At 37.5% G+C, this 12688-nt stretch overlaps 1 protein-coding gene across 3 annotated transcripts in view; it reads left to right on the forward strand.

The window, feature by feature from the left end:
• LARGE1 (LARGE xylosyl- and glucuronyltransferase 1) overlaps positions 1 to 12688 on the forward strand; it is a 375788-nt gene that overhangs the window by 318939 nt on the left and 44161 nt on the right. For all 3 annotated transcript variants that reach the window (XM_083365626.1, XM_083365625.1, XM_083365627.1), the window contains one exon: positions 11942 to 12097. In XM_083365626.1, coding sequence (XP_083221752.1) covers positions 11942 to 12097 — 156 coding nt within the window. The remainder of the gene's footprint in view (positions 1 to 11941; positions 12098 to 12688) is intronic.

Here is a 12688-nt window from a genome sequence, read left to right on the forward strand (position 1 = left end):
CTTTTGATGGGGGAAGTGGAAAGGAGAAAGGGATCAAGCTCTTCCATGTTTGCACTGTAAGCTAATGGGATAACTGCAAATTGCTTTACATCTCCAACCTAGTGCAGAGAATGATAAAACAAAATAAATCCCTGTTCTATAATTATGCTTAGCAACACTGGGTGTCTCACAGAAGTCATGTTCAGGTCTATTTTTGAAACAGAACTGCAGCTTAAAGTTGTTGCTTCATGAGCAGGGCTCTGTGGATCATATTAAGCTGAACAGATCAGTTTCATCCAAGAATAATTTCACTTGTGGATCTGCCCTACTTGTATCGAGAAATATATATCTATTAGTTTAATAGACAGAATCACTGGTGCATACGTGTCGTCCATGGGGGGGGGGGAACAGTGGGGTTGACATATTTAGCACAAGCTTGATTTTTAAAACAAAAATGTGAAAATTAAGCAGTTTCAATGACATTTAAAATAAATGGCCCGATATAATATATTTGGCACATTCAGTATTTCATACTGATTCCAGCTGGAGTCAAGAATAATGTAGAAGAAACCTCCAAGGGATAGAAAAGAAAGAGATGAATGGTACATGTTGGCATTAGAGGATTAGGAAGGATTGTGTGGGGGGAAAAGAACCGTAAAAGTTTTTAAATTCCATACTAAGCTGGACAAGATCTTAGCATTCCTTAAATCAAACAAAACCAAATTATTGCTATCAAGCAAAAAAGGCACCAATTTAATTTCATCTGGTCCCAAGATCACGGGGATTTGGGGGTTTGTCAACCTTACCAAAGTATTCTATTACAAAGTTAGCTATCATCATAAGTGGCTGTTGTTCATTTGTGTGTGTGTGTGTGTGTGTGTGTGTGTGTGTGTGTGTGTGTGTTTCTCTGTTGCTTTGCTCACAATTTTGAGCAATGAATGCCTTTTGTGTGAGACAAAGGAGGGCAACTTCAGACCCCAGAACCAGCCCTCTTGGAGAGAGTTGAGGGGAGGGAGAAGACTTAATATCCTAGCCCTCACCAAGCACAAATTTCAAACATCACAGTTTTGTGTTATTTTGATGTGGGAAAGACATAAATGCTACTGTATAAGCTCTAAAATAGTAAAATAAGTTAGAATAGCAAGCGTAACTAACACCCCAAATATCCCCATCCAAAAGAAAAGAAAAAAGAAACTGTCCCCATGCATTACAGAGCCTTGCCCACTACAGATCTTTGTTTCATCTTGTGTGGAATGTTATTGTTGTTGTTCAGTCATTAAATTGTATCTGATTCTTTGAGACCCCAAGGACCATAGCATGCCAGCTCCCCCTCCTCCACTGTTTCCTGGAATTTGTCCAAATTCATGTTCATTGCATTGATAACACTATTATTTTTGAGGCTCAAAAGGGATGGGGTCTGGGGCTTTTGTTTTTGATTTTTTGAGTCTCCAGATAGTAAACTGTGTCCTGAATATCTTTCAAAATGCTCTAAATGTTTAGGAAACAGTTACAGAAGAAAGTGATTTAATTAACCATCCAAGTGAAGCAATGTCCCTTCACTTTATGGGTGGGTTGTGGGAATAGTCCTTCAGATATTTGCAAAATCCTTTTTCATAATTAAGGAACATTTCCTCTGTGAGCACATGAAATTTAAGAGGACTTAGATTATACTCTGAATCTCAGTTCGCGTAGCCAAACTCCTCTCTGTTTTCAACAGCCTCCCAAAGAAACAAACAGCTTTTCCTTCCACAGCAGCCCATTACTTCTCGGATCACTCTAATTTCTGGCAAGGCTTGCTTTTCTGCCTCTGCTGCCTTAGCTTGCTTACTCCGTGCTAGTCGTCTTGTTTTCCCATTTACTTGTAACAAGAGCTGCCTTATGTGGAAAAAAAGGCATTGATTTCCCTCCACTTCCTTGGTCACTTCTCAGACTTTGGCTCCTTTGGACTCAGTGTGGGGCAGCCACCAAAGCTGTGCTTCTCTTTGCTTACATCGACTAACGTTGGCAGGGAGGAATAGGGCAGGATAAGCTGCTCTGCTTTGCCTTGTATTCCCAGCAGGTAAAAAATACAGTGTGGGATCAAGACCAGCAGGCCTGTCCGTGCTCTGCCCAGCATTGGATGGAATTGGGTGGAGATGGGATGAAAGCCCAGGCTGTGCTGCTATGATCATGTTATGGCCTGTTCCTCCCTTTTCTTTCCCCCTGTATAACAGAAGCCTTTTACAGGTACCATATGGCTACCTGTGTAAAGCATCTGTTGGCTTCAGAATGCTGAAGAGACAAAATTGATCCGTTTCTCTGAAAAGAACTTCACTAAATGGGATTCCTCTGTGATGGCCAAGATTACATTTGGCTCAGTTTCTACGCATACCAAGATAAAGCCAAGCTGTCTTATTATGTCTCCTTTGTCTGCCTTTGTCTCTCTTCACCTCAAAGAATTTGCTTTGGCCTTGCTTGCTGGATCTGGCTTCTCCTTTAAGCCATGGATAGCCAAAGAAAGAAATGTGGAAAGTATAGAGGATGGCCTTGAGGGACAGAATGAAGATCCAAGGCAATGTTCAGATAAAAGTTGCCCACACCAAGGAAGTAGTCTACAAAAATGCTTCAGATAGCAGTAGCACCCCAATTCACACAGAGGTAAAAGAGGAAAGCATATTCAGACTTGAAATATTCTGTTATTGTAGCTGTTCTAACCAAAAAAAAGTGCTTTAGGCCCACACAGCATTTGTTTCTTAGTCTGGTCTACTTTATAGGGCTGACAAGAGCAAACAGTAAGGATATGAAAACAGATCTTCCCCAAGCATCCCAAGATCACAGGACTTGATTTTAAATCATTGGGAAGAACTTGCATTAAAAGGCGTATGGATGACACATATCACATGCATAGAGCCATGGTGGTGCAGTGGTTAGAATGCAGCATTGTAGGCTAACTCACTGCTTACTCCAAGAGTTTGATTATGAACGGCTCAAGGTTGATTCAGCCTTCCATCCTTCTGAGGTCGGTAAAATGAGGACCTAGATTGTTGAGAGCAATATGCTGACTCTGTAAACCGCTTAGAGAGGGCTGTAAAGCACTGGGAAGCTGTATATAAGTCTTAAGTGCTTTTGCCATATTTAATATGCAAAGATCTATAGATCCATCCATTGTTTTTGCACACAAATATTAATTGCAGCCTCAGCCACTAAACATTTCCAGCCTTAGGTCAGAGACTGGATTCAGATCCAGTACTCCAACTTAAAAAAAAGATTTTTTTTCTGCTGGATAAAGAGTTTTCAGCCCCAGAAAATTGACAAAGACCACACAGTAATTGAAATCCTGTATAACAAATTAATTAATTGTGAATTTCCCCAACAATGAATTCAGTGACCTCACTAAAGGAATCAAGCAAAGAATTTGTTGGTTGTCAAGGATACAACACAGATAATTTGGGCACTGAAAATAATTGCAGAAACTATTTTTTCAACAATAATTCAATAAAAGTTCATTTCAGCAGTAGATTTTAATTACTGACAATATGCCCCTTCCCATAAATCCCTTCCTTAATACTCCTTGTTCAATTGTACCATTATGTTAAATATAATCTGTGCTGAACTAACTGTTGCTTCTCCAGTGATTCAAATCATATACCTTATTGTGAAAAATAAACTACACTAATTAGTTCTTTGCCATCATATCTTCCTATCTATATTTTCTAAAAGAGAACCACCTTGTAAAAACTGTCTGCTAAAATGTCTGTTATTTCAGCACTGTAACCCAAAACAAGCCTTTCAAATTCATCACAACTCTTTTTCATTTGTATTTCTTGCAAGGCCTATAAATTGGACTGGATATAGTTCTGATTGTGAACACTTGCCTTGATCCTTGGCCTTCTTTGTTTTTCATGCTTAGCCATATTTCCTATATCCTCAAAAGCAAATTCAGTTTCTAGAAAATTAGGGTGATTGACTCTTCCTTCAATTATGCAGCTTATATTGGTTTGACATTTCTTGACTGTGGAGTCCTTTTACAGTCTGAGTTTGTTTTATTTACATTATTTTCATGTAATTACACATTCACTAGCACTGAGGATGTTAGCTAGTCAGGTAATGAAATGTCTACAAGCAAACAACCAAGCTCAAAGAGAGCCCCACAACTCCACAGTTCAATCCCGAGCTACCTTTATTTTCTTGACTATGCTAACAGGGCAATCACATTTTTCAAACAGAAGAGTTATTTTACATGTTATCAAACTAGAATGTAAAATAAAAACAATGCATCTTTGTCCTTTTTGGCAACTGATTTGCTTGTTTATATGCCACCCTTCTCACCATTAAGATGACTCTGCGAACTTACAAACAGTAGAAACATAATTTTAAAGAAAAACTATATAAAAATAACTAAAAGGAGATGGACAGCATAGGAATGAGATCTTCTTATCCCATTAAGCACCACCAGTAGTGAGTGTCCCCTTGGGCCCCCAAGCCAACCAGTAAAACCAAGTTTTAATACCCTCTGGAAGGCAAAAAAGATGAGGGCAGTTCTCACCACTGGTGGTGAGAGTGTGCCACAGAGCCAGGACCAAAGTGGAAAAGGCTCTTTTCATTGACCCTACGTGTCAAAATTTCTTAGCAGATAAGGAACAAATTGGGGTAAGATGGTAAAAGATCTCTTGCCTTGAGCAGGGTGCAGGCTGCTATAATTAATACTTCATTGTGCCTGTAAGGTTGCCTAGCTCAACAGAACCGTACTCGGTTTAATAGCGAATCATAGTTTGCCAGTTTGCTTAACATCCATTTGATACGGTTTCCATGCTAAGGTTATTGGCTTTGATATAATGACCCATTGCATATCAGCAAGAATATTATTCACTTCATGACATAAAAAGAGAATATGTAGGCCTAAACTTTATATTACGATGTTTATATATTGTAATGCACTCTTTCCTTTTCTTACTCCAGTATCAAATACAATATCACAATTTTCATTAGCAAAGTTCCAATATCTCCAATATTAAGAAAGGTTGTTTTTCCCAGAGTCTTTCAGCTCTGAAGGGCAAAACTGATGATCCTGACCTTAAAATATCTGTATTCAGTAGCACATTATGACAAACCTCTATCACTTTCCTAGTTTTTGGAAACTTTGATCCATCAATTTGAAATGCAAATATGCTTCAATTCCACAGTATGGGTACAACTAATTCTGCTTCATTGTAATAAGATAGTTAAATTCCCCAGTTCCTAAAAGGGCTAATCTTCTTTGAGAATGACTTCTTAAGGTTCGTGTAGCATTCAATGGAAGCTTCTGTTAAAAAAAGGTCAGGTTCGTAATAGTTCAACATTCAAACATAAGATAAATATTCATGGAATTCTGTATGAAGTATGTCAGTAGGGAAAAATATTGTCAGAAAGACTGTAAGAAAGAGTGGGTTGCTCTGATCAAAGAAGTATTCAAAATTAGGGGTAGCTACTTGCTCTAGAAATGTTTTCCATTATTTATTTAAAAATATGTAGCAGTTACAAGGGCGTTTAAGAGGATGGCATCAACATTCATAGTTGAATTATGTGGGATATGAGTTCTGTTGAATTATAATAAATTATGCAGAATTGTGTACATATCAATAGAAGAATTTTCCACCTGATTTCATCCTGACTGGGGCTTATTGTAGTTGGACTTCAATGTTGTAAACTTTAATAAAATTATTTTTTTAAAAAAAGTGTATCTGAACAGAGCCAGGTTGGAAAAAGTTCTACTTCAACCCAATTTATTACTGTAAACCAATTGTTAGAAAATGTACTTATATGTTAAATGGAAAAGAGAGTATTATTTATAGCATTCATAAATTCTTAAACATTTCAAAAACATAAGAATAAATGCATTTTCTCAGATCCGTGTCCTGTTAAAACTCTTGCTGCCATGACCTTTAATTGGGCAAAATTGTGCATCAAAGGGCAATAATTTCTGAACCATGGTACCTCAAATGAGCTAACTTACAGAATGTGTCCAAAATCTAAAACCCATTGCTCCTATGGGAATAAAATTTGGAGAAGTTGTGGATGCTTCAGTGCTGCTGGTTGCTGCTACACTGCTGAATTGCTGCTGCTGCCACGAGTTTCATTTTCAATGTTCAGTGACTTTCCCAAGAAGGAAGGAAGGAAGGAAGGAAGGAAGGAAGGAAGGAAGGAAGGAAGGAAGGAAGGAAGGAAGGAAGGAAGGAAGGAAGGAAGGAAGGATTTAATACAATACAGTATAAGTAAAACACACAAACCTATATTTTTATTTTCTTGAAGAGCAATTGTAGTTGTGTGTGTGTGTCTGTGTATGTATTTAATTACCCTATAAATCTGGCCATGCATGTAAATATAGTAAGAAGAATGATAAGCATCTGTCTAGTTTAGCGGCTCCCAACCTTTTCTATACCCCGCACCCCTAGAATACTTCTGATATATTCTCGCATCTCTTACAAACATTTGAAATAATGGCAACAAATTATGCATATACACTATAATTTTGAAAACCCAAGTTTTCGCACCCCCTGGAATATTGTGTCATACTCCTGGTTGGGAACCCCTGGTCTAGTTCTTGTACATATTACTGTACAGATAAAGGAGAATATTTGTTGAAATCAGGGATCCTTGGTTCTTTCTGAGCTCATTTCTCCTACAGTAGTCTTTTGTGTGCTGTTTTTGCATCAATATATATATTCCTATTTTTTAAAATGTTTAATTATACAGGTAGTCCTCCAGGTATAACAGACCAATTAATGACCATTTGACATTACGACACCGCCCCAAAAGCAACATACAAACCCGTTTCAAAGTTACAATGCCTACAGTGCCCCCACGGTCATTTGCTCTTGCGACCAACCGATAGAGACACTGCACAAACCCATCCACCTATTTTTCTCCCATCTGGCCCCGCTGGGTCCCCGTAGGGCTTGCCACCCCACCGGGATCCACACATTCCTCCCCACTCCCACTCACTTAGCTTTCGAAGCTATCAAGATCTTAGGAAGTCAGGATAAGGGATGGCTGCTCCATTGCTAGTCCGTTGCTGGCACAATCAAGAAGAAATCCTGCCAGGTTTTTTTCCTCGCTATGCTTTGCTCCCCCAAGGCCCACAGCTCTAGCAGAAAGGTAGTTTTCCTTGCTGGGTGACCTGAGAATAAATCCTGTCACTTTTGCCTTCCTCACAATATTTTTTTCCCCCAGGATCAACAGCGCTAGTGTAAAGCAACATAAAGGATTGTGAGGAAAGCAAAACCGGCAGGATTTATTTTCAGCTTACCCAGTGCCAAAAAACGTTAACTTTACACACTAGCTGGCTCTGGGGGAGCAAAGCATAGCAAGGAAAGCAAAACCAGCTTTTTTTTCTCAATTGTGTCATGTGGCCCACCAACAGAGGGGCCCTCCCTATTCCAATTTCCTGAGCTCTGGATATCTTTCAATGGTAAGTGTACAGTTGTGAGGGCAGGGGTAGGGGGCCTTGGGGCTGTAGAGAATGCAAGGGACAGAAAGCAGAACATGAGATACCTCAGAGAGTGGGGTGAGGCCTTGGGAGGCACAATGCAGGTGGGTCTGTGCCTGCACCAGGCCTCTCATGTTCTCCCGCACCTCTGATTCAACGCATGCTCTAATTAATGAATGCATTGGAAAGAGCAGGATGGGGAGGTTGTTAATAACATAGTTATTTAATGTAGATATCGGCTGTAGACACTAATGGACAGGTTCCGTTACTGTCATAAATCAAGGACTATCAGTACATTTTTTAAAAAATAAAGTACAGAAATGCATTCAAAAACAATTGCACTGGAATGGTTCCTTGTAGATCTCAGTACTGCATGAAATTCTTGTGCATTCCTGAAGAAGAATGGTTTATACTGTTTGCTGATCTACAAAAATGGAAGTTATCAAAATGGGCAAAGCTTACCAAGATCAAGTCAAAATATATCTGTAATATTTATTTGAGCATTTATATAAAGAGAGATCGTGAGATGGCAATTATGAGATTAGATTTAGAATAGAAACATTAAATTAAAATGTTGTGAGTGGCTGCCAGTGTTATGAACTCTTAAGGTTGAAATATATGGGCTTATTATTAACTCCAAAAGAAGTAGGATTTAAATATTCATAATAATTTCCAGTAGGTGCTGACCTATATTATGTTCAGTTGTAAGTTAAGGCATTTCAATAGTTTTAAGCCTGCATTTAGATTCTGCTCAGGAGCTTGTTCTTATGGAATGCCAACGTATTCTGCAGACGTGGCCTTCTCATCTTTCATAATACTAACCCAGGATTATAAAGATAAACAGAACTATAGAACAGGATTAAAAGAAATGTAGAACTAATTGCACTTACACTTAAGTGGACTTACTATCCAGATGTCTGAGTTGGAAGGTCTTAGAAATCTAATAATAAAATAAATAAAACTAGTTTGTGATATGGCAATGGTGCCTATTTTTGAAGAAAAAGAAATCCCATCAGGCAAACAGATTACTGAGAAAAATTACTTCTCTTAAGTAACTTTTTAGATTGTGATCATTCAGTCAAACCTATGTATTATGCAAGAGCTCTCTTCTAGACAAGGAAACATTTGTATTTTGCTATCTTCTTACTCTCAACTTTAACTGAATTTAATAGCCATTAAATGATTCTGCAACAATATTTGTATCCCATTTTGTTGATGGTGATAATTAGGTATTGCTTTTGTCATCACAAGGCTATTATATTTATGAAAGCCATTGTCCATTTCATGTATTTTTACATATTGAATGTCAAATGACTTGTAACATTTTAATTACAGCATACCGTAAGTTAATTCTGTGTTGTATATTTTTATACTGTATTTCCTTAATAGTTCTTAAATATTGGACATATACTTATTCTGCCAACCTAGCAGTTCAAAAGCACGTAAAAATGCAAGTAGAAAAATAGGGACCACTACGGTGGGAAGGTAACAGCGTTCCGTGAGCCTTTGGCGTCTAGTCATGCCGGCCACATGACCACGGAGATTTCCTCGGACAAGCGCTGGCTCTTCGGCTTTGAAACGGAGATGAGCACCGGCCCCTAGAGTCGGAAACGACTAGCACGCATGTGCAGGGGAACCTTTACCTTTACCTTTTTACTTATTCTGTACATGCTTCCCTATAAACAGCACCACTGAAAAAAGGTGACACTAATCAGTTTCACTTATTCTCCTGTAGGCTCCATTAACTTCTGTTCACATATAGATTCCTGACACATCTTCCAGTATTATAACTTTATGAACAGCAAGTCCTTGAGATCCATTAAGTTTTAGACAAACAGAAACTTTCAATTTGTATCTGCCTAGTTCAGGGGTAGGCAACCTCGGCTCTTTTATGACTCGTGGACTTCAACTCCCAGAATTCCTGAGCCAGCATGGTTCAGCTTGTAAACCTCTCTCTTTTCCCTCAGCATGGCTGGCTCAGGAATTCTGGGAGTTGAAGTCCACGAGTCATAAAAGAGCCAAGGTTGCCTACCCCTGGCCTAGTTGGCAGATATTAATGAAGTAATTGCCTAGACTGACTATTTTTTTTTTGTGTGATAATCCCTGATTTGATTAAGACTTATTCTCACTGAGGTCATATCAATCAATCCTCAAGGATTTGTGCAGTTTTCTAGGTTCCATGCACTTCTGCCACAGCAGTTTAAAGAACTAAATATGTACTGCAGATGCAGAAAGATTAAAATGGAGGATCTAGATCAGTGTTTCTCAAGCATGGCAAATTTAAAATATGTGTGCTTCAACTCCCAGTATGCTGGCTGGAAAATTCTAAAAGAGGAAGTCATTTTATTTGCCAAATTTGACAAGGACTAATCTAGATAAATGCATCTTCTTACAAGTCTTCATTTAGCTAACGTCTTCCATATTTGCTTGGTGCCTGGTATTCATGCAAGCTTGGTAAATCTAAAACAACTTCATCCCAAATCCTGAACAAATAATAGTATGACCATGTAGCCTATTTCAAAATACACTCCTCATTTGAAGGGCTGTTCATTTGATACACAGTTTAAACTGGAAGAAGGAATCACATGGCCTTGAACCTGTTTCTCAGTAATTACCATTTGGAGAGCAGTCCCCTTGGTCACATTTTTCCCCGCCAGTATAACAATTGTATTGCTGTTCAAATTACAGTAATCATTTCTAAATTGGTATCTGTGCATATGAATTAACACATATAAATTCCATTTAATTCAATGTCCCTTTTTAATGATGCATTTTCCTCTTTCTTTCCTTTTCTTTTTGACAATTATATGCATTGGTAATGGGCCTGATAAACTGTCCAAATTCCTTTTGGTAAAATGAAAATGTAGTGTAAAGTGTGTCAAGGTCCCTGAGATGTGGTCCCCAGAGACTTCAAAACTTTGTTATTTTCATTTCTATTATAACAAAAGGAAAGTAACATATTCACTATGTTTAATTTACATTAAATTCAAACTGAAATAAAATAAAATCAAGCTTAATTAATATAATATTAAAGAGAAAATCAATTTATGCTGTTAGGAATCAAAAATGAGTTGATGATACATAATCATATAAAAGAACTTCAAAAGGAAATTATCCTCATGTTTTAGGATTGTGTTGATATTTTTTCCTGCTTTCTTCGTTGTATCCTTCCTTTAAAAAATTGACCAATAATTTCCACTTCTACACTTAAGAAAAAGCATTTATCTCCTTCTAAAAATATTTAACTGGTCCTTAAGTGCTCTTTCCTTTATGACCTGCATTAACTTACTTTTTGTTTTCTACAGAGGAAGGCATGTTCTTATTATTAATGCTTTATTGTTCCCTGCTCCTTGGATTTTATGCAGTGGACTAAAAAGGGGTGTTTCTTCAGAGGGTGCTAAATTGTCACTAAATAACGTTATTTCACTTTATTATATGAACATCTCACTGCATTGTGTGCACAGATTCAAAGTTCAAATTACTATAAAACAAAAGGCATAGCTTGGTAGAGCTGTGCTAGTTTTCTAGTCAAAATCTTTTTCTGGATAGTTGAGGTAACTGTTTTCTTCTGTGAGATTTCTGAATTAAGCTTGTTCATTATATTTTATGTTCTCTTTGTTTCACATAATTCATTTTTATTGGCTTTTCCTCAGTAGCCAGTAAGTGATCCTGTGAAACATCAAACTATTTTAGTATCATTACCTAAAGAAGATGTTGTTTTACTAGAAATAGGAACTGTCAAGAAGATACAGTTTGCAAAGCTGTAATGCAGCTGTTGCTTATTCAGCACTTGGCAATCAGTGGCAGCAAAATATATTTGCAACTTAAAGTACTATCTTACCTCTGTCTAATTTTTTTAATGGACATGCAAACTCTTAAAAGCTGAACTTTGGGTGAGTTTCCAACAAAACCCTCTTTCTTTTTCTTCTCCGTATACATTGTTTGGATCTTTTTCAAATTAATGCTTGCAACAATAAATCCTTTTTATAACTAAAATATAACCTCCGTAAAACCTTTTTTTTTCTAATTTGTATTTTTTTTACTAGATGCTTTTTTCCTGAGGGCCTTTCATTCTTACTCCTTTGTCATCTCCCTTTACACTGCCAATAGTAGGATTGTTGATTTGGATTGGAGGGTAGAGAAATGATAAAGGGACTGTTTAACAACTAATCTTTGCAAAGAAACAAGAATGTAAGATGTGATAATTAATAAGACTTTACGTTCAGGCAAAAGACAGCGTGTTTCAAATATCTCTTTGCCCAAGATGTAGATTTGTAGAACAGAGCCCATCAGAGAGATAGAATTCAATAGGTAGGATTTTCTATTATTAATTTTCCTTGGTTTCCTTTAAAAAAGAGGTAAATGTGGAAGTCCCTTAGTGATACCTTTTCCACTGGTATATTCTTATGATTTCTGTACTGAGGAAATGTTGTCAAATGCAAAAACAAAAGAAAAGGCTTATTTAGAAGATAAACCAATGAAGCTGGGTTTTGATGCCTGCATTCTTTTCTCTACCAGGTGATACATTGGAACTCGCCCAAAAAGTTGAGAGTAAAGAACAAGCATGTGGAGTTTTTCCGCAACCTCTATCTGACATTCCTAGAATATGATGGGAACTTGCTGAGGCGAGAGCTTTTTGGATGTCCCAGTGAAGCTGATGTCAACAGTGAAAATGTAAGCTGGCCTTAAACTTGGGGGTGGCTTTGATTTCCACAAATGTATGCAATTTGGAAGGGAGGGAAGGGATTTCTCTCAAACAGAAGATTGCCATTGTGCCAAATATCATTAGCGGGACCAGGAAAATAATTAGCAGAGGTTAATGCATGGCCAGCCCAAGACATTGAGTTCCCTGTGGCAAAGAACTGGACAATACTCCTTTCCATCTCATTATTGAAAGCTGACTGGATTAATAGTTGAATCTTCCTTCAGTGCTGGGTATGAGGGGGGACTTTCACTATTTATTGAGACAAAAGTTCTCCAGATTGCGAGCCCGGCTTTTCTAAAGGGCTTCCAAGCTCCTTAATTTATTTAATTAAGATTGATGCTTTAAGTCAGAACATTTTGCACTAAAAATTATGAACTAAAATTAACTTTTCTCCAAGAATTGGAATATAGAAGAAAATAGTCTAAAATTTTGTTCCGCCACATAATGTGTGGTGGTGAAGTGATAAAGAAATATATGTTTTTCAAGTTATATGTCCTATATATATTTATATATTGTAAGTGGTATAATGGGAAGGCATTTTAAAGTGCAATTAAAGTGGG

This window comes from Vipera ursinii (genome assembly GCF_947247035.1).
Source record: "Vipera ursinii genome assembly, chromosome: 6".
In the NCBI taxonomy this organism is placed as follows: Eukaryota; Metazoa; Chordata; class Lepidosauria; order Squamata; family Viperidae; genus Vipera; species Vipera ursinii.